Source organism: Plectropomus leopardus, chromosome 6, assembly GCF_008729295.1.
Source record: "Plectropomus leopardus isolate mb chromosome 6, YSFRI_Pleo_2.0, whole genome shotgun sequence".
In the NCBI taxonomy this organism is placed as follows: Eukaryota; Metazoa; Chordata; class Actinopteri; order Perciformes; family Serranidae; genus Plectropomus; species Plectropomus leopardus.
In genome coordinates, this window is record NC_056468.1 from 35,763,861 (window position 1) to 35,786,520 (window position 22,660).

The 22,660-nt window shown below is 39.2% G+C and overlaps 2 protein-coding genes across 2 annotated transcripts; both read left to right on the top strand.

The window, feature by feature from the left end:
• Window positions 1-1,913: 1,913 nt before the first annotated feature.
• slc2a8 (solute carrier family 2 member 8) lies at window positions 1,914-16,396 on the top strand. Its single transcript, XM_042488824.1, has 10 exons — window positions 1,914-2,999; window positions 4,693-4,855; window positions 5,906-6,112; window positions 6,799-6,898; window positions 10,660-10,871; window positions 11,929-12,078; window positions 12,847-12,955; window positions 14,028-14,204; window positions 14,475-14,620; window positions 15,288-16,396. The coding sequence occupies exons 1-10, from the start codon at window positions 2,905-2,907 to the stop codon at window positions 15,432-15,434; spliced, it is 1,506 nt and encodes a 501-aa protein (XP_042344758.1). The 5' UTR covers window positions 1,914-2,904; the 3' UTR covers window positions 15,435-16,396.
• Window positions 16,397-18,414: 2,018 nt separating this feature from the next.
• Window positions 18,415-21,313, top strand: LOC121944728 (protein HIRA-like). Its single transcript, XM_042488615.1, has 4 exons — window positions 18,415-18,664; window positions 19,739-19,801; window positions 20,098-20,208; window positions 21,126-21,313. The coding sequence occupies exons 1-4, from the start codon at window positions 18,628-18,630 to the stop codon at window positions 21,311-21,313; spliced, it is 399 nt and encodes a 132-aa protein (XP_042344549.1). The 5' UTR covers window positions 18,415-18,627.
• The last annotated feature ends 1,347 nt before the right edge of the window (window positions 21,314-22,660 follow it).

Consider the following 22,660-nt stretch of genomic DNA (forward strand, 5'->3'; position numbering starts at 1 on the left):
GTTTTGGACATTTTTTTATCCCCCATATCTGGTTTTCCAATAAATTAAAAGTTGAAATTGAAAGTAAATCCGCAATCAAAGTACTACCCTATAAAATTACAACACAAAGCTAGAGGAGCCCTTTCATTCACTCACTGCTCTGCGGCTTTGCTCTGAACGATGAGGCTCGTCTGTCGCTCTGGTCTGTGAGCATGTTTCTCTCCCGGTGCCACAAAGATTTCACTGGAGCCAAAAAGCTGCTTGAAGGTGCTTTTTCGCCGCGCCACATCCAGCTCCTCTTCTGACACTGCCGTGGGAAATAAACTCTGCACCTCTGCCTGCTGGTGGACAAATATTAATACAGATCATTTTAGTTTTCTGGCGGATTAGACAGACTGTATTAGTACACTCGTCAATAACTAATTTGTCCACCTATCTATCTATCTATCTATCTGTTTCTTTTTTTAAAGATATTTTTGGGGGCTTTTGTTGTCTTTATTAGATAGGATAGACATAGTGTGATGGGGGAGAGAGAGAGGACGACATACAGCAAAGGGCCGAGACTAGACTTGAACCCACAGCTGCTGTGGCGAGGACACAGCCTCTGTACATGGGTCACCTGCTCTACCAACTGAGCCACCAGGTGCCCCAACATGTCAGTTTCCTGGAAAAATACAATTTCTATTTGTCTCTATTAAACACAACTGAGCTTCTCTTTGTTTGCTTGTTTTTGTCAGTTTAAATTATCCAGTTTTGTCCGTATGCAGTTTGCATACAGTCTGCGAATGCTTATTTTGCTTAAAAAAACAACAATAATAATAATAATAATAAAGCAGAAGAAGAGGAAAATAATTAAATAAATACATAAATTAATTAAAAAGCCTTTCAATGAAATTTTACATTTTTTTAATTACATAGGCTACAAAAAGAAACAATGGAAAACATAAAAACTCCAAATAACAGACAATCTCAAACTTTTGAGTCAAAAAACAAGTTGAGAGTATTTATAAAAATGCTGTTAAACAAAAGCACTATCGCAATTTATTGAACATTTTTACTACTTTTTAGTGTTTACAGTACAGATTTTCTTTAAAAACGGGACATTACAAGGTTTTGACGATTAATGTCTCAAAACTGATATCACAGTTTTATGGTATAATGGTTATACTGAATTATTATCATCAGTTATTCGGGTATGATTACCCCTTAAATTAATAAAAACAGAAATGTTTTTATGAGGATTGAATTACCTTTTTTAAATGGAGGTACGTGTACAAAGGCTCCCTTTTGAAAAAATAATCAAATACCGTCCATTAGTATCTGTACGCGGTCAATTTTTATACCACAGTATACGCTGAAACCGATACGCAGCTGCAACCTGCGAAAAGATATGATTATGATTTGTACATGAATAGGTTAGCGCTAAAATGATTTATTTTATTTAATGTATTAAACACAGATATCCAGCTAACGTCAAATGGTTGAGAATCAAACTGTGAGCTAAAGCTAACTGCAATAACTTGACTTCTAGCTGCTGTTAGCTGCCGTTAGCTGCTGTTAGCTGCCGTTAGCTGCTTTCTTGTTTAAAAAAACAAACAAAAAATATTTGTTTACCGTCTGCTCATTTTTCTGCTCCAAGTTGTCCATCGTGTCGTTCAAATAATCGACATGAGATGTAATATTAGCTAAATTACGTTTTCTTCCCTTTATTTTCACTTTGCAATTTTTAGATTTGCTACTTATGTTAAGACTGAGTGTAACCATGGAAACCAACTTCGACCCTACGTGTGCGGTCGAGATTTGTTTTTATTCTAAAACGTCTTATATTTTATAAACACTGAAAATACGGTTTTTTGTTTTGTTTGTTTGTTTTGTTAAAAAGGTTTTCTTAAAAAAGAAAAGACATCGGTTAAATGTAAAAGTACAGCGAAAATAATCTTAAAGCGGAACGATAGGCTGGCTCACTCCTGTCCCCGGAACTTAACAGTGTGACATCCAGCGGAAGTAAACAATATAGGCGCTGCTAACGTTTAGACAGTGTTACCGCGCAGATACGTCTGTAATTTATGATCGAAGATGATAAATTGATTTTATGTTTTTCGAGTTGCTGCGTCGTGTTAAATTAGGTCGCTGTAACCATAGAAACCACTTAGACCTTTTCCATTTTGTGCGAGAGTTCACCCCCTGCCGTTTCCGGTGCCGTTTCAAGCTAAGCTAGGGTAGTTAATATTTACTGTTTACATCTGTTTATGGTGTTAAAACCACGGCGTAGACTTTCAAATAAGTACAGAAAAAAATAAAAACAGTTAACGCTTAGCGTCATGCTGCTGGCTGCTTTGCGACTTTAGTTCAACGCATAGCTAGCTTTAGCTAATTTTCTGTGAAAATGGTGAATGCTAAATTGCCTTTAACAGCGTGTTTTGACAATTACAATAACGACTGTCTCTGACTGAGCGCGTAAATATCTCTGTGGCAAACAGCTCTGTGAAGATTTAGGAAAAAGGGAAGGAAAGGAAATAAAGAAACTATCGTACAAAATCAGACAGGCAAACAAAAACAAAGGAATAATTACAGACAACGAAAAACATAAAGCAAAAAAAAAGAAGGTCTAATACACTTGTGACTTGTGTTACATATTCGAAAATGAGTGAGAGGAAGTAAAAACGTAACTTTTATTTTGAATACAGGAAATAAGTAAGCACAAATTATGATCAGCTGACTGAAACGTTGACAAAGCAAGTTGGCCGCCGGGTGGAGGAAGCAGGAGCCGTCGCTGACGGTCTCGGTCGGATTCAAACAACTGAAACGTCCGATGTTTCCGTCGCGGCTCGCTGTGATTTCTCCTCTTCGTGTTGCTGCTCGGTGGTTTCCAGTTTGGCCAGTTTGAGCTGTGATTCATGTAAAAGGTGAACAAAAAGAGTCAGAATGGACATCCAGGACGAGAGGAGGAGGCTGCTGGATGCGGAGGATGGAGATGAAGATCCTACTGGACTCATGTCGGAGCAGGAGGCTTACATGAGGTCAGTTAATAACTAAAAACTCACAGTGAGGCTGCGCTCAGTTTACTGCACAACCAGCGCAGACACGGACTGGTTAGGAGACATTGCCAGGGCTCCTATATTCATGGAAAAGTCATGGAATTTACAAATTGCAATTTCTCAAGTTTTATAAAAAATATAATACACATAAGAAGCAGGGCTGGGCGATAAAACGGTAACGATATCAATCGCGATATAACTTTTGCTCGATTGAAACATGAGACGTAGTCGATAAAACACATTCCAGCCATGTTTTGACAGACAACAGGAGCAGCCAATGATAATAAGACCAGCACAGTGAACCAAATGCAGTGAACTCTTATTATTACCAGGGGCAGATGTAATGTTTTGGGGGCCCGGGGCCACAAGCACAGGAGCTTATTTTCACCCTTTCTCTAACTGGGAATGTTGGTAGGCTGTTGGCAGCTATAGGAGAAGTAGGAGAAGTAAGTTTAATACATAATAATTGGTTGAATAACCCGCTGTAAACCATCTTCAAGGTGATTCTACAATTATCATCATAGATCATCAGACCGATTATTGATGATTAATTAACAGCTCTCACATTTAAACAGACTTCTCAATTTACTGCACAATTCAGGATAAAATAAAAAGATCATGAACAGGGAAATAATAGCTTAAATGTAAGGTGAATTAAAATTATGTCCAGCACGTGGACATGTCCAACAGCCAGCTGACATGTCCGACAGTCCCCAGCATGGACATGTCTGACATCCCACTCCAGCGTGTGGACAAACAGCTGATGGTCCGACAGCAGCGCAGTGAGACAGACAAACAGAGCGCAGCTTCTCCTCACAGCACCAAAGTGTCTGAAACAGACACATCTGCAGAGGTGAAAGTGACTTCTTCAGACTTCTACAGACGACTTTGTGTTAGTTTCAGCTTTAATCAGACCTTGGATGAATTATTTAGAAACACCAGGACGCATCGCCCCGTGTCTCATCCGGCCGCTCGCGCTGAGCTCTCATTATTATTACCAGGGGCAGATGTAATGTTTTGGGGGCCCGGGGCCACAAGCACATGAGCTTATTTTCAGCCTTTCTCTAACTGTGAATGCTGGCAGGCTGTTGGCAGCTATAGGAGAAGTAGGCCGACTCAACAGTTTTTAATTCCTGAGTAAAATGATTGACCGCTCATCCTGGTACAGGGTCGAGAGGTCGCTGCAGCCTATCCCCGGTGACACCAGGCAGGAGGCGGTTTCAGGTCTCTCTCTGATATACTTTAGTACGTTACTGAGTACGATACTTTAGTCAAAGCCAACCGTTCACACTCACAGTCACAGCTAGTTCATCTGCATGTCTTTGGACATGCAGACCCCAGCCAGACTCAGAACCGTCTTTCTTAAAGTGAGGCAGCAGTGCTAACCACTGCACCACCGCGCCGCCTCTAAAGTCAATATTACTGTGATAAAAGAGTACTTGACTGTATACCAGGAAGTAACACTAAAAACACACAGCTCCTGTTGATTTTAATTCTTTAAAAATCATTAGATAAACAGAGTGCAGATTCCTCCTCTGTCGGACAGTTCAGCCCTTTAACTGAGACATTTTCATCTGCAAACATATTTGTGTAAGCAGCTGTACTGTCGTCTATCACATTTGACACACTGACCTTTGACCTTTACTCACTGCTGTGTTCCTCATTCTCTCCGCAGTAAAGTGAAAAACAGGAATTTGTACCTGGCGACGTTTGCGTCTGTTCTGGGTCCAATGAGCTTCGGCTTCGTGTTGGGGTACAGCTCTCCTGCCATCCCCGAACTCACCAACATCCATGACCCTCGGCTGCAGCTGGACGATGACCAGGCGTCCTGGTTCGGGGTATGATGATGATGATGATGATGATGATGATGATGATGATGATGATGATGCAGTATCACATGCCTCAGTGCTGAACAGCTTTTGATGATTTTTTAAATTTTATATCAGCAGTTTAATGTCATCACATGTTGCCGGATTCACTTGAGTTCAGAACCTGCTTGCAGTATAAAGCTGTGAAATTTGTGGCCTGCGGGCCAAATCTGGCTCCCAAAAGGGTGTTGGGTGGCCCCCCCAAACATTTTAATTCACAATAAAAAATAAAGTGCTTCACACTGGGAATTGTTTTTGTACTTTCAGTATACATGAGGTGCCAGAGAGCATAAAACAGCATCAAAATAGAGTTTGTTTATAAAAAAAAGTGCCAGTGGAGGATCCTCCACAGCAGAGGACCCAGCGATGACCCTCACGTCCTAAACCTAAACCCTAAAATCCTAGACACTTTTGTGAAATCCTAGAAATGTTCTAAAATCCTAGAAACATCTTTCCTAAGGTCCTAAAATCATAGAAATCCTACAAATTTTTGAAAGTCTTTGCAATCATCTAAAATCCTAGAAATGTCCTAAAATCCCAGAAACATGTATTGGGCGGCTGTGATTGGCCCCTGGCCTCTTATCATTTACAAAAGTTGAGTTTTTTTACTCTAAAGAAACAGAAAAAAATCTCTTCACGTGCAAATAAAATGAAGTTTTGTTTTGGTAACTTGCGTGTGAAGCTGGAAGATAAATATGGATTACTTCCTGTAGATTTACTTTAAACCAAGTGAAGAAGTGTATGACTGGGATATTTAAAGTCTATTTACATGCAGTAGAGATGCACAGATCAATAGAGGAGACTCTTTGGGTGCATTTTAGTGAGAAAAGTTGTGTTTGAACCTGCTTTAAATTGATATTGGCGTCACGCATAAACAGCAAATCAGCAAAATCAAAGCAGATTTTAACAAGATGGCAATAATTCACTAATCTAGTATTAACTTTACCACAACTTGAACAATCAGAACTGGTCAAAATCATGGTCAGATTTAACACATTTTCGCTGTTGGTTGTTTCTCAGTCCATAGTGACGGTGGGAGCGGCGGCCGGCGGCCTGCTGGGCGGCTGGATGGTGGAGAAGATCGGCAGGAAGCTCAGTCTGATGTTCTGCTCGCTGCCGTTCGTCTTCGGCTTCACCATCATCATCGCGGCGCAGAACGTGTGGATGCTTTACGTCGGCAGGGTGCTGACCGGCCTCGCCAGCGGGGTCACGTCACTGGTCGTCCCGGTAAGAAGCTCATGAGTTAATAAACTGATTCTGATAATAAAAATGATAATTAGTTGCAGAATTAAATGATTAATAGGAACAGAATAATTGTTTCAGCACTGCTTGGAAAGTCACAGGTTTTTGAGTCGTTCATGATTCTGTTTACATGATTATTTTTTTTTCCAACATTAAAACAATACGCACAAGACTCGCCATATTACCAACATCGCAAACCATCAACACGCCACGAAACACAAACAAACAAAAACACAGTTATCCTGATCATTCGGCTCCTGCAGGTGGCCTAAACGCGGCCCACTTTCGCTCATAGTCTTTAGTTGTTACCTCTCTATTTTCAATAATACACTCCAACTTAAAATAATGTTTCAAAAAGAGAGAAAATTAGGAAATGTCAAGTGTTCTTTTTCTTTCAGTTCAAAAAATACATTTCTTACTCAATAAAATAACTGTCCACTTCTTAATTCTCCTTAATATTGTTGTTTGATGGCACATTGTTAACATTAAGGACTGCAGAGGACAAAAAAAGATGCATCATGTCTTTTGTTTCCATTTTACAGAATCTATTTCATACATAATCTATATCATTTCATGAATTTTAGTTTCTGCTAAAACCTGTAAAATCTCCCTCAGAGTCGGTTGATTTCCGTCAGCGTTGTGTCATTTCTTCTTCGTCTCTCTTCACACAGCTGTATATCTCTGAGATGGCGCACGAGCGGGTACGAGGGACGTTAGGCTCCTGTGTGCAGCTCATGGTGGTGTTCGGCATCATGGGAGTGTATTTGGCAGGTATGTAAGTTTTGTGCATTCATGGCGTCCTCCGTTCAGATCTTTTGAAACCGGGCGGTTTGATGTTCTTCTCCATCGTCAGCGTATTTAAAACATACGTCAGGCTGCGCGGCCGCAGTTTGGAGAAGAAGGCCGTGCCGCTGTGGACGGGATCAACAACAAAACACACGTTAGCCGCCTAAAAAAATCTATATCAGTTTAACCCTTTGAAACCTGGAGCGACATCACTTTTCTTGTGCTGCTTTCAGACGCCTTTTACAACTATTTAAACTTTGAACCCTGATGCACTGATGTGATTTCCTTCAGGAACATGGGAAAAAGGCAAAAACTTGGTAAAAATGTTTCACAAATTGCAAAATATTAGTAGATTTAGAATAATTTGGGTTTTTTTAAAAGGCTAGGGATTTTTTAATATAATAATCATAATTACACATTTAGAATTATGTTACAAATTTATTATATTTTTAAGCGCTTTTCCCAGTCATTTACTTTTTTTTTTTTTTAACTTTTTTAAAGCTAATTTTCATGTAATTTTCTTGAACGTTCTAGTAAATATTGGGGTCATTTCCTCTTTGGTTGCTCGTTGCCTTCTCCCTGTGTTTTTGAAAGAAATCGAGCTAATTTGCTCAGAATTCAAAAGGTTAAGTTAACTCTATATTTGGAATATTTCCTCACTTTATTTTGCTTTCAGACAGCCCTTTCTTGCAGGAAATGAAGCTGTTACCTGCTCTCTTCAAAGCCAGACTCCATTTAACAGAAGCTAGGGAAAAAATATGTCTTTAACTATAATGATTACGTATTTCAAATTATGTTACACAATTTATTAAAATTATTCATTTTACAATTTAATACAATTTAATCACTATTTCCAGGTAAATTTCTTATTTTATTTTATTTTTTTTCTAAAATTTTTTACTACATTTTCTGGTAATTTTCTTGTACTTTTTACAAATTTCTGGCAAATTTTTGGGGGCCATTTCCTATATTTGGAATATTTTCACAGCTTTATCTTGCTTTTGGACAGCCCTCTCTGGCGGGAAATGAAGCCGTCATCTGCTTTCTTCAAAGTCAGCCTCCACAGAAAAGAAGCTAAAATTATGTTATGAAATGTCCTGCTAATTTTTAAGTGATTTTTTTTTAACTTCATTTAAAAACTAATTTTCAGGTCATTTTCTTATACTTTTTACTAATTTCTAGCAAATTTCCATCTTTGTTAAAGTTTGTTAAAATATTCTAAATGTAGCATATACTTAAACTGATATTGATTCATGTTTTGGTGAACAGAAAAAAGTCCCATGAGGTCTCTGTGACCGCAGTTTACGAGCTGTAAATCATTGCAGGTTTTTAGTGATATAACTTCACTTTACAGCACGCACCATTATGACCACAGCTACGTAATACAGAGCCACAAATCTGCCCTTTTACCTAAAAAATGTGTAATATTTTTGGTCCGTCTCGTTCTTATCTGTATACTTTCTCTCCGTGGCTCGGTTTGGTTTAAAGTGCGGGTTTCGGGGGCTGGTTTGCAAAGAAGAGCTGAGCAGAAACCGGCCATCATGTGATGTGATCGTCCTCAGATATGATCAGCTGCCTCGTCCACAGCAGCCTCGCAGTCATCGACCTGTATGAAAATTGCTAATCTTGTTTGCTGCATGCCATTTATGTTTACCCAGCGGAGGCTGGTGTGTCACATGACGCGGGCTGTCTCGTGTTTAAGGGCAGTAAAGGAATAGGTTTGTTATGTCATTTTGGTTAAATAGTTAACGTTAATTTGATGTGGAAAGCACAGCGGCATCAGAAATGTTCATTTATGCACAAGAGCCAGCAAAATGCGTCACCTGTGTCGTAAGGCGTTTATTTTTTTATTATTTTATTTTTCTTTAAGCTTAAGGGCCTGCTTTAACAGTACACATGCTGTAGGCACAAAATGCCATTTTTTCTGCTTTCATTGAGTTAATTTTCAACCAAAATCTGTCCTAATCATAAATATCTATCTATTCACTTTCAGAATTTTAACCCTTTAAACACCAGGTTTTTGCTGTAATGCCACTATGTTTTTAGATGAAAAAAAACACAAAAAATTATTTTAATTTTTAAAATAAATATTTAAAAAAAAAAAAAATTAAATTTATTATTTTCAATATACTATAGCCAAAGTAGTTTTTTTTTTAATCACAGCGTGGGATATGTCAATGATTAGCAGCAACACTTATTGTCACAGTGCATGTATTTTCTCCTTGTACCAAATATGGTAAAAATGACGTCATCAGGTGAATAGAATAGAAATAAGAGAGAGGGCAAAATAATGCAAATATATCTGCAAAGGAAGGCACTTAACATTGACTATAATAAAACAAAATATCAATCATAATATTAAAGATATGTACAATATGTTCAGAGAACAAACAAAAAAAGATTAAAAAGAGCAATAAAAAAGAAAAAAATGTGCAAATAAGTGTGCAAAAAGTGAAGATGGATGTGCAAACATAGTAACGTGCAGATTTGAGAGCAGATGTGCAACAAAGACGATGATCAGTGAGTCCGGTGCAGATGGTGAGCTCACCTGCCACACAGAGGGGAGCTCTTAAAGAGTCCTACTGCAAATGGGAGGAACGATTGTTTGAACCGCTCTTTGTGACAGCGGAGCTGAAGGACAAAATGACAAATTCCAATGCAAAAACCCAAAATGACACCCAGAAATACTGCAACACGTGTTTTTATGCTTTGATGGCTGTGGCACACTGTTGAACACTGAGATCGTAGAGAATCCAGTGGAACAATCAGATCAGCAGAGGGAAATATTTTTAGATGCAGCAGAGGAAGACGTGCGTGAGGACAGCGGGACTTGACAAGACTCCACTGTGTCCTGCAGCTTCAGCGTGTTGTGGACGGAGCAGGTTCAGAGCACAGCTGTGACAAAGATAGGTTATGTCACAGTGTGAAACTATTTTTAAATTTTCAGTAAGATTATCTGTGTATTTGGAGGTCTCTTAACCCCTTATTATGAGTAAATTGGCCCGATTTCTTTCAAAAACATGAGCAAGTAATAGAAGAAGTAACGAACAACTTTACAAGAAATGCAGTGTGAATGCAAGTAAGCAAGAAATGAGTGAAAAGAAAATTAACTGAAAATAAGCACAAAAAAAGAAAGTAGGGGGGGGGGGGAGAAAATGACCTCAAGAAAGTGTTCTAGACCTTTTCCCCCTGTTTTTTGATGATATCAAATTATCCTCCCACCAAATTTTTAGATAACTTCTTTGTTACTTTTTACTACATTTTTTTCCAAGTTACACATTAGTTTTTCTTCCCGTGTTTCTGAAAGAAATCAAAACATTTTCTCAGGTTTTAGAGGTTTAAATGCAGGTGAAAGGTGTCTGGATGCAGCTCAAAAAACTAATGTCAGTCCAGGTGTGAAAGGGTTAATCCCTGAGGAACTTATGCACCCTCTCAGTCTTAATTTGAATTTGGTGATCAAAGGTTATTCGCATTGTAACCTCTCAAACCCTGTTTTTGGCCGTAACTCAAGAATTCATTCACTAGTTAAGACAAAATTTCACATAAATGTCTCATAGGATATAATGATAAAACGATGACTTTTATAAGCAAAAGGTCAGAGGTCAAATTCACTGTGACATCAAAATGTAACGCACAAAATGCCTCCCTGGCAATTATTAGACGTCTTAACTTATTGTCTTTCCAAAAATGCCGAGCACTGTCTGGATCCGGCTCCTGATTCTGAGCTGTGTGAACTCGTCCTGCAGGTCTCTATCTGGACTGGCGCTGGCTGGCGATCTGCAGCTCCATCCCGCCCACGCTGCTGATGGTCTGCATGTGCTTCATGCCAGAGACGCCGCGCTTCCTGCTGTCTCAGGGCAAGAGGCGGGAGGCCGAGGAGGCGCTGCGCTTCCTGCGAGGGCCGGACGCCCCCGTCGAGTGGGAGTGCGCCCGCATCGAGGACGCCTGTGAGGAGCAGGTGAGTCTGTGGTTGGTGGGCTCAGCTGTGATGCGGCGGACGGTTTCTGCCAATGAGAATGTGGTTTGCAATTGAGGCGCAGAGTGAAGTCGCCGCAGGAGACGCTGCAGAAACTAAAGACTCAAATCAGCAAATTAAAGGATCATCTGATCCAACAGCATCGTCCTCCTCAGTGCTAACGCCACCACTGCTGGGACGGTTAAGTAAACAGCAGGTAAACCGAAGATGTCAGAGTGCATAAAACAGCAACCAAATAGAGCTTATTGATCAAAAAAGTGCCAGTGGAGGATCCCCCGAATCCCCCGACAGACGTCCTAGCTAAGACCCTAATGTCCTAAAATCCCACAAATGTCCTTAAATACTAGAAACGTCCTAAAATCCAAGAAACGTCTTAAAAATTCTACAAACTTCCTAAAATCCTAGAAACATCCTCTAATCCTTAAAATTTCCTGAATACGTAGAAATGTCTTCAAAATCTTAGAAATATCTCTAAATCCTTGAAATGCCCGAAAATCCTAAAATTTTCAAAATATCCTGCAAATGTCCTAAAATACTAGAAACATCTTACAATCTAAATGTCCCTAACTCCTAGAATTGTCTTAAAATCCTAGAACCGGACTAATATTCCAGAAATATCCTAAAATCTGAGAAATGTCTTTAAATCCTAGTAACGTCTTAAACTCTTAGAAATGTCCTCAAATTTGACAAATGATCTGTAATCCTAGAAACATCCTGAAATCCTTGAAACATCCTAAAATCTGAGAAATGTCCTTCACAGCGTAACATGACGGACTTGAGATTGTAATTCCCCCGTTTCGCCGTGACGAAAATTGAAAGCCTGGCTCACTTCCTGGAGCCTGGTATTTTTTTTCCCAGCGTTTGAACCATTTTGGCTTCACGCGCCACCGAGCAGCTCTCACAGGAATGAACGGGGACCTTTTCTCAACACCGTATCCAGATCTCTGAATACATCCATAATTTGGTGTCCGGTCGGCGTGACAGAGAACTCTGTCGGTTAGCGTGACCTGACCGCCGACGTCTCTCCGTGTCCTCTCAGGGCTCCAGTTTCCAGATGTCCGACCTGAAGGACCCGGGTGTCTACAAGCCCGTGCTGATCGGCGTCATGCTGATGGTCTTTCAGCAGATGACGGGGATCAACGCCATCATGTTCTACGCCGAGAACATATTTGAGCAGGCACATTTTAAGGTGAGGAGGCTTTAAAGTGTATTTTTTTAAGGGAAAATTAATTTTCTTACTGTCTAATTCTGTTAGTGTTGCCTTTACGCTCTTTTTCTATCTGCAGTTTTGGGTGAAAATGTAGAATTATTACTAGAGTAGGTGCTAAAGAAAGAATATACAACAACTGAAATCATAATTGTTAATTTTGTACCAAAAATAGCTATATTACACCTTTTTTTCATAAATAAAAGCAATAAAATGTGATTGACTGAAACAGTGAAGTTCAATCTCAAGTTTGTATCACACAAAAATCTGTTCTGGTCAGTTGACAAACTTTTAAAACATGCTTTTCCTAATATCCCTTTGAAAAGTCTTGATTTCTTCAAAAACATGGATAGGTGGTGAGCAATTTCAGAAGAAATGACCCAGAAATGAGTAGAAAATTAGTGAAACGTAAAAGAAAGTATCTGAAAGCAACAACAAAATGTCAAAAGGAAATGACATGAAAAAAGCTTGAAATTATTACATTTTTTCAGAATTAACTTTAAATGTATGATTATAATAATTTTAAATTAAATTCTCTAGGCGTTTTTCCTTCGCTTTTTAAAAAGTAATTTTCTAAGTCTGCAGAATTCTGCAAAAATTTGTGGGACATTTCTTGCCAAGTTGCTCATTGCCTTTTTTTCATCGTGTTTTTGCAAGAAATCAAACCAGTTTGCTCAGTAGTTTCAACGGTTTAAATACTCGTGAAGAAAAGTGATGGCGGATGTGAATGTTTTTGCTGCTGTTTTTCAGGACAGCGATGTGGCGTCAGTGATCGTGGGTCTGATTCAGGTCATCTTCACGGGAGTGGCAGCGGTGATCATGGACAAAGCTGGAAGAAAAGTCCTCCTCGTCATCTCAGGTATTTTCAGTCTCATTGAATATTTTTTAAACCATTCACTTTCTTTGAAATATAATAAAATCCTCTAGGGGGCGCCCTGGCAGCAAAGAGTTTCACCGACTGCGTCCCACAGCGTCCCTCTTGTTGTTTGTCATTCCTTGCTTCTCTCCTCTCTTATTTACTGCCGTCCAGTCGTATGCTGTAACCAGCCAAACTGCTCGGTCCGGACTAACTGTTGCATAAATCCCAGTAGCGCTCCTGATAAACGCTCCAGCTCCAAAGATCTATTTGTGGCAGCAGACTTTTTATTTGCGGCAGCCTGCCACAAATAAATGGATGTAAATGGAAGGCAAAAAATGAAAATACAAATAGTTGATTTCAGGAAAGTTTAACAGAAATAAGACAGTGGTATTGGATCAGGATGAGAGTCAGGACCTCCAACTCTGAGGCAGATTGGGCCCTCCGGGTTGGGAGAGAGCGGACATTAGCCAAAAGAAGGCTTGGTAGAGGAACAGCTCTCGGTCCAGCTCGGGTCAGCCTCGCCCTGATGCAGGCTCTCCTCCCTCTCTTCGTCTTTTGGTTTCGTTTCTCCCCTCTGGTCTGACTGGCGGCTCAGCGTATGCCGCTGTTGGGGATCCTCTTGCGGTCTGCTGCATTCAGTCCAAAACCCACAAAACTTTTTCCTGATGTTGAAAGTTGCTTTTCTGTCACAGAAAAGTCGTGCTTCAGCAGAAGGGCCCGCAGAGTTGAAAAAATTGAAAAATATTGCAAAAAAATAGCAAGGATTTGAGGAGCTACTGGCTGCTGCATCTACATGTGCTGCCATCGTCATACAGCTGCAAGAGCAGGAATTTAAGGGTCTTATAGGAAGGAGATCCAGGCACTCAAAAAATGTTTAAAACGAGGAGGAATTACACGAAAAGTCCTTTATTTAACTAGATGGATGGACGGACGGACGGATGGATGGATGGACAGACGGACGGATGGACGGACGGATGGATGGAGTTTGGTGTTTGAATGAAATCATGTCATCCGTTCAGCATTCTCTATAAGTGATGACGGATTTTATTTCTCTTCCCCATTCATAATCAAGGTGTTGCCATGGCGATCAGCACCACAACCTTCGGGGTTTATTTCTACCTTTTGGCCGAACATCACAACACCACCTCGCTGAACGCCTCAGCGCTGGACGTCCAGAGCCCGGCTGCAGCGGGACCGCCTCCTGACCTGTTCTGGCTGGCTCTGGCCAGCATGGCCGTCTTCATCACAGGTCAGATCGCTGCTGATACAGATATTTTATCCATGAATAATTTTGTGTATGGATAATGTGATATTAATGACGAATGCAGATATTGCATCAGAAATCCACAAAGCTAAATCTGGAAGTCATCTGCAGAACTTGTAATCTATGGTGGCCCTGAGGGTCAAAACGCTACAACATTTCCCAAACCAAAATGTGATTTATTGAGTGTTATTTTGTTTTGTTTTGTTCTTAAATGTGTTTTTTTTTCCCCACATTAACAATGTTGTCTGTGTTCAGGTTTTGCTCTCGGTTGGGGTCCGATCCCGTGGCTGGTGATGTCGGAGATTTTTCCCTCCAAAGTGAGGGGCATCGCCAGCGCTGTGTGCGTCCTCACCAACTGGACCATGGCCTTCATCGTCACCAAAACCTTCCAGGACATGATGGTGAGTGCTCGAACGGACGCTGACCGGACAGGTTGATAATAATCCTGTCCATAATCAGTTTTTAACAGACACCCTGCAGCCAGTTAGAATCAAAATGAGCAAACTGAAGACGTAACTTTGGGCTATGGAAAGTTTGAAAACAGTATTTTTTAAAAACAATTTCTGATATTTATAGACTAACAAATTAACCCTTAGAAATCTGATCAAGCTGACTTCAGTTATTTCAAAACCATGGAAAGAGCAACTCAAAAAGAAATGGCCCAAAATATTGCAAGAAATTAGTATAAAATTACATTAAAATAACCAAAAAAACATTAAAATATATAGAGATTAAAATATTAATGAATACAGTTTTATTTTTTAAAACCTTTTACTTTTTTTGCAATATGCAATATGTGTTCTTCATGTATTCAGAAGTAATCAAACACATTTTCTGAGGTTTCAGATGTGGAATTGCTTGTTAAAGGCGTCTGAAAACAGCACATAGAAAACTGATGTCAATTCAGGTGTTAAAGGGTTAATAGAGTAATTGAAAAAAAATCCTCAAATTATCTGATAATTAATAAATCCTCTACAGTCGCAGCTCTGCTTGATTATGTGTTTTGGTATTAATCTCGTGAAACCATAAAAACGTCCTCTGAGGTCTTTTACCTGCGTCCTCTTCCAGAGTCTCATGACCAGCGCCGGAACCTTCTGGCTCTTCGCCTCGATGTGCATCGCCAACGTCCTCTTCACCATCGCCTTCATCCCAGAAACAAAGGGAAAGACGCTGGAGCAGATCGAAGCCATTTTCAGGGGCACATCAGGTCCATGAAGCCCCTCCCCCACTCCACCTGCAAAAACACGTCAAAAACTGTAAAAATCTCAGACCTCGTACCTCTGAACCGCCTGGTGCTCCAGACACCGTGTGGGCATTTTAAAAAATCTTTGTTGAGCCTGTAACGCTATAAAGCTTTTTTAGTTTTTATGACCAGAACAGTTGAATCACTGGAGCGAATCCTCCCTTCACGGCAGAAATGTTCGGCTGTTGTTTAAACTGTTGAACAGAGGTGACGATTCGACTGTATGATCTTTTTTGAGGATGAAATTTATGGTGCTGTGGACCTGTGTTGCGATCTGGAAGATTTCGGTCCGGGTTTATTTGGCGACAGCTGTAGATCCTGGTGATAACAGCAGATGAGGTTTAACACTACAGGTCACAGAGCTGTGGGGCAGCAAAATATACTTGTTTTAAATGGAAGTCAGGCAATAATTGGGATTTCTTCATCATTCTGTGAGCAGGCGTGATCTGATTTAACGCTGCAGACAGCAGGGCGGGGTGAAAGCTGGAGGCCTGCAGCTCTTTTTTTTAGCGTAATAACACCTGTGTATCAGAATTGCGCCTTCTAGTGAGCCCAATGATGCAGAAGTTTCGGGTTATTTTATGTCCCAGAAGAAGAACTTTTGGTGTCATGTGCCAGTTCCCTTTTATACATTTGTTACATATCAGCTTTACTGACAGCTAAAAAAACTGGGTTTATATACTCCCAGGTTGAGAGTTAAAGCTATAATCCACCCCAAATCTGAATTTTGACTATCAAGGACTTTTATCACAAAGAGCGGATGCAGCTTAAATTAAACGATTCTGAAGGTGGAGAGTTTTTATTGTAGAAAATATCCAACATAATCTACTTCTCCACATTTCACCTAAAAAAAGGAGTTCTCTCTGGATTATGTGGACTTTTTTCACATTATTTTTGATTCAACAAAAGCTGGTGACAATATACATGTTCACTTAGTTTCAGAATGATTTTTAAAATATTTGTAAAATATATAAAAAATATAAGTATAATGTCTGAAAAATGTTAGTAAAAAATATTTACAAAACTAAAAAGGAAATGTATAAAATGTCCAAAAATTATTGGTAAAATATCTGAAGAAATATTAGTAAAATTTAAAAACAGAAAAAAAATGTTCAAACACCAGAAAAAAATCATAGTAAAATGTCTGAAAAATAATTGTAAAATGTCTGAAAAATATTTGTAAATACGGATCATTTTCAGACATCTTACTAATATTTTTTGCAAATTTTACCATTTTTCAAAAATATTTGTCAATATATTATTTAGACATTTTAGAAGTGTTTTATGGACAATTTATTTATGTTACAATCTCGGACATTTTACTAATAACTTTTGGACATTTTACATTTTTTTTCTATCATTTTACATTTTTGACATTTTACAGAACAATTTCTGGTGTCCTCGATCCTTAAACTTTACATGAAGATTTTTGCAGAAACTGTATCACACTGATATATTTTGGGGGGAGTGAAGTAATCGGAGGCTGCTGTTTACACTGACTGACTGACTGTTAATGTTACTGTTACTGTAACTGAAGTGACATTAAACATATTCTGTGATGCAAAACTTTTTAAAACATTTTTCAACAACAGGAACAAAAAAAACACCAACTGTAAACTCAAGAACAAATATGGGTGATTTTGTAACTTTTTAAAAAGTAATTTTCTCTAATTCTTGTAAAAAAACAAAAAACAAAAACATAAATCTGACTTGTACACACTTGAGATAGCAACGGTGTTTAATTTTATCACCAAAAACTGACTTCTCTGAAGATTTTTTTTTCTGTTTTTGGTGTTTTGTGTTGTGAGTGTAGTCTGAAGAGGATCAAATTAAGCTCTTTGTCCCAGTTTCCCCACTCTGAATGATTCCAGTATGAAACTGAACTGTGCCATAAAATGTGTCTGTGAATAAAAATCAATGTGTTGTTTTGGTCATCTTGTGTTATGTAGTAATGATTCACGGATTGTCATCTTCATCAAATCTTTTTTCAAATCTTCAAGTTTTTGTAGCAAAAATGTTCTGACTGTAGACTAATCTTGATTTTAAAAATTAATTTAAAAATTAACTTTTATCTAAAAGTTTTTGCTCTGTTTTTACAGTTTGGGTCATGATGTGGTGAATATTTTCCTTTAACAAAAACACAGAAAAAAAAAAATGCTGAAATGATTTATTTCAGAGGTTGCAAAAAAATATAATAATAATAGTAATCATGATCATCATTGTCATAATAATAATAATAATAATGATAAACCTGGAAGGCATGTTTTTTTTTTAAAAAAATCACCCTTTTTTAAGAAAACAAAAACGCCCAAAACAATGAAAGGAAAAAAAATATTTTAAAAAACCAAACAAACAAAAAAAGCATTTTTTTTTTGTCATTCAGTCACAAAAAAATGTAATAAAGAAAAATTCCATCATGTTTTATGATATCATTAATAATAATGATAATAATAATAATAATAATAATTATTATTATTATTATTATTATTATTATTATTATTATTATTAGCAGTAGTAGTAGTAGTAGTAGTAGTAGTAGTAGTGGTAGTAGTAGTAGTAGTAGTAGTATAAATTCATAAGTTCAGTTAATCTAAAAATAATAGTAAATAAAACTCTTCGTGCCTCTACATGCTCTTGACAGTTTAAATTCTGAGCGTGCGCACTGCAATTTATGAGATTTTTCAAAATAAAAGCCGTCTCAAATGAATTTTACACTTACGTGACAAACTAGGTGATTTTATTACTCTTAATCCATATAGACAAACTCCAAGAAAGCTCAAAATTGGTGAAAACATGCTACGAACTGTTTTCTTCCACTGTATCTTTATAAAGTCTACCGAGTTCCTCTCGTGCGGAATTATTCTGACATCGGCCCCGCACGCTTCTTCCTGTCCGCGGTCAAAACGAACGGAAGCAGTTCCCGCGCCGCCGGTGTCACCTCTCCTGCGGTCCGGGGCCGCCTGACTGAAGCTCGGCGGGGGGATGCTGCCGCCGCTGCTGCCGCTGCCGCCGCTGCCGCCGACGCAGAGATGGAGTTGAATCCCAAAAACAACAAAGTGTGGGACAGAGTTTGAGACAAAGGGCGGAGGGGTCGCGTTGGTTCTCTGACCGCCGGATGGGTTTTTGGTGAAAATAAAAGCGGAGGAAATATTTATTTTAGGAAAAATGAAGCTGCTGAAGCCGAGCTGGGTGAGCCACAACGGTAAGCTTGTGCAGGAATCTGTTGGACCAAGTTGGGCTTTTGTTGTCGGCAGGGGGGTTAACTGACAGGGAGGCATGATGGTGGTGGCCGACACTTGTTTGTCACCTCACACTCACACACACACCTCACTAAAACCAGCAGCTGAACACACACATTTTGGTGTTTTTGTCTCTTATCGGCATCACTCCAAATCTATTAAATGTTTGCTAACATTAGCCAGCTAGCTAGTTAGCTCCCCCCGGCTAGCTCGGATGCCCTGACGCTAGCTAACTTAAATCACCTGCCGCAAGTCCAAAATATCGTCTTAAAGTGAATTATTGTGAGTGTTTTTAACCAGATTTTATCAAACACATCTTATTTTAGCGACGTTAAACAAGCCCGACATGGAGTTTTAACAAAGTGTGTCCCCGAGCTGTCAGTTTAGGAAAGTTACCGTCAGAGAAATGGCCTGAATTTAGGATTCAGCGAAACATTTAATGTCGTTAAGAGGAAAGTAACAGGTTTAAATACAATACGTTTAGCCTGTGTAAATATTTTTAAATGTCTGTCTAAACGTGTCAGTAAATGAAATGGTGAAAGTGACATGTCCAAATGTCCAAACACATGTTTATGTCTTCTAACGGTCAATAACTGACACGAGTCAACGTTACACGAGACAGACAAATGATTAGAAATGTTACAGTTTAAAAGCTGCAAACAGGAGTTTTGGTTTTTTTCAGTAAAGTTAGACACTTATGTATTTCTGTTTTTAATTTGAACCCTTCAAGAGCTACATATATTATTGAATGAGCCTCTTTTTTTCTTTTTTGTGAAATTTTAATTGAATCCTGTTGAATGAAGTGATGATGAACTTCATTATTTTAAGCTTAGATTTGATTCTGTTGACTGATGGAAGCGTTCATCACACATGATTTGTTTCAGGAATTTGGAAATCCACAAACAGTTTCTTGCTATGAGAAATGGTGTCATTTTAGCAATTAAAAAAACATGCTTTTTCTGTTTGTTTCTGTCCATGACTATTAAAAGGAAAGATGTTGTGTCATTAAATGTTGACATATGTGTTGTTTTTAACAGGCAAACCCATATTTTCAGTCGACATCCACCCTGATGGCACAAAATTTGCAACCGGTGGGCAAGGTAAGGTCGGCACCATCGTTTACGCTCTGGCACTGAACCTGCATCACTGTTTTGGGATGTTTTGCTCTGACGGACATTTGTTATTTAGCTACTGTGTCCGGGACTTGAATTTTGGGTGACAAAACTGATTTTAAAACAGTTCTGAATCTGTTTCACGCCTGACTAAATGTTTTCCTGCAGCCTCAGAGTACAGATCATGAGGGATTTTCAAAATAAAACCCAAAGATGTCTTTATCAGTCCGTCACAAAACAAAACGTCAGCAGTGTTTCGGGTTTTAATTTTGATTTGTTTCCAGGAGAGGATTCTGGCAAGGTGATGATCTGGAACATGGCGCCAGTCCTCAGAGAGGAGGACGAGAAGAACGAGAATATTCCCAAAATGCTTTGCCAGATGGACAATCACCTAGGTAACCATCCCTCTCCGTATTACCTTCCATGCTGATTTAACCCTTTGAATCCTGGAGTGACATTACTTATCTTGTGATATGTTCAGACACGTTTCACAGGTACTGAATCCGCTGCAGCCTGAGCAAATTAGTGCAGTTTCTTAGAAAAACATGACGTGAAAAGCAACAAACAATTTGGTACAAATTTACCAACTGCAAAAAATGAGTAGATGTAGAAAATCTGTTCTTTAAAAAAGCCTAGAAAAAAAGTTTAGGGGAATAAAAAAAGAAAAAAGCTGTATTTATAATTATCATGGTAACATATTTTAAAGCTCTTTTTAAAATCTGGTTTGTCCATTGTTGTTTTTTTGTTTATTTTTTTGAATGTTTTGTTTTTAGTTTCTATTGCGTTTTTGAGTGGTTAATTTTCAGGTAATTTTTGCACTTTCTACTTATTTCTTGCTCATTTTTGAGTCATTTCTGTCTTTTGTTGCTCATTTCTTTTTTCATGTTTTTATTTTAAGAAATCAAGCCAATTTGCTCAGGTTTTAAAGGGTTAAATGACCGTGTTGAATATAGAAATGTTTGCTGAAATGATTGATTTGCTGATTAAATTCCTTGTGAGCAGTTTTGAACAGTCGTTTTGTGCCAGCGGCCTGAAGGTTGAAGAAAAGAGTCGCTGGTTTGATTCTGCTGCTGCTGCTCGGCGCGCTGCAGCAGCAGAGACTGATTATGTTCCAAATAAATATGCCAGCAGTCACATTTAATAATAGGAACGTCTTGCACGACTACATTGCAGGCACTATTAATGCCCGCCATAGCAGACAGCCTCGTCAGCACTAATCCATACAAGTTATATTTATAACCCGTGTGTGTGTGTGTGTGTGTGTGTGTGTGTGTGTGTGTGTGTGTGTTTGTGTTTGTGTTTGTCTCTGCAGCGTGTGTAAACTGTGTGCGCTGGTCCAACAACGGGCTGTACCTGGCATCAGGAGGAGACGACAAGCTGGTCATGGTGTGGAAGAGAGCCGCGTATGTAAACACAAAACAAACACAACGTGTGCAAACACACAAGATCCGTCTGCCGCTCTGCTCCAGACTTCATGTTGAGAAAGTTTTATCGAGTTAGCTGTCATCAGCCGTCATTTTACAGCAGTTTAGATGAGATCTCTTAATATCAATATATGTTGTGTGTGGCGATATAGCCTAAAAAGGTTGCGATATTCTTTTAAAGCCAGCCCTTAAAATATGTGATTATTTACTGTCGGTGTGGCAGGCAGCTGAACGATGTCGGTGAGTTATTTTCAGGCCCGGTGGCACAGAGCATCAGCAGTTTCATTATTTGCATTCACATTTTTTGTTCACTCTGTATTTTAAAAACTAAAAGTGAACACATAAAAGGAGAGGACATCTGAACGAGCTGTATATATTTTTAAAAATATATATCATCAGTAAATCATGAGCAAAGTGTTGATAATTCACCGCTGCACTGCATCTTTCAGCACCACTTCATTCTCGTTTCCCATCTGTATTTTTGCTCCCTGGCTCCGTTGAGAAAAAATGAACGTATTGTACTGTGTGTTACACTGATTTTTCTTTTTTTGGATGATTTCACGATGGTCATTTGGCTGACCTTTGACCTTTTTTTGCCTTTTCCCCGCTGCAGTAATTAAAATCCGCAGGCAGTGAAGGTAAAAACACGTGCAGGTGTCCGTGCGTTATGGCCCACCATAGTGGATTTAGTAAAGCAAAACAATCTGCACAGGGTGTTTTATTTTGAAAACTGAAAAGATTCACTGTTTTTCGACTCTGTGGAGCTTGAAGCAGCGAGGCTGTCCCTCAGCAGGTGCAAAATGACTCGACTCACTATCAGAGTTTAATCCAAGTCACGATTATTTTATTTTATCCTCAGTTAAGTTAGCGGAGCGCTAACAGGGAGGCATGACCCGCCCTCCTCTGTGTCTGATTGGCTGCCTAATATTCTTACCCTGAATCTGATCAGCTGTTAACCATTCCTGCCTCAGCTCCCTGACTGTAGTCAGCAGCACAGGGGAGATTTGTCTCTAGAGCTTAAGTAACTTCGGGGTTAACTCCCTGCACGATAACCAGCAGCTGAGAAGCAGAACATGGGAGCTCCTCTTGGTTTTGGGAAGCAGCAGCATTTATTAACTGAAGACAATCTTACCGACGAAGGCAGCAAGTACGAGCCAATCAGAGGCAGAGTAGGGAGGGTCGTGACTTCTGCTTGCTAAGGGGAGAAAGTACGTGCACCTTCACCGTCCTGCGCGGGCCCGAAACATCGCTAACCTGAGTCAGAGGCCGTAGAGTCACACAGCGCAGCATCAGACTAAAGCTCAGCCGAGATCAAACAGTTAACTATTAACAGGCTGGTTATCAGACAGACAACACTATCAGTCACGATCAATATCTGGTGATTCAATCAGATATACCTGATTAAATCACCAGGTACCATCGT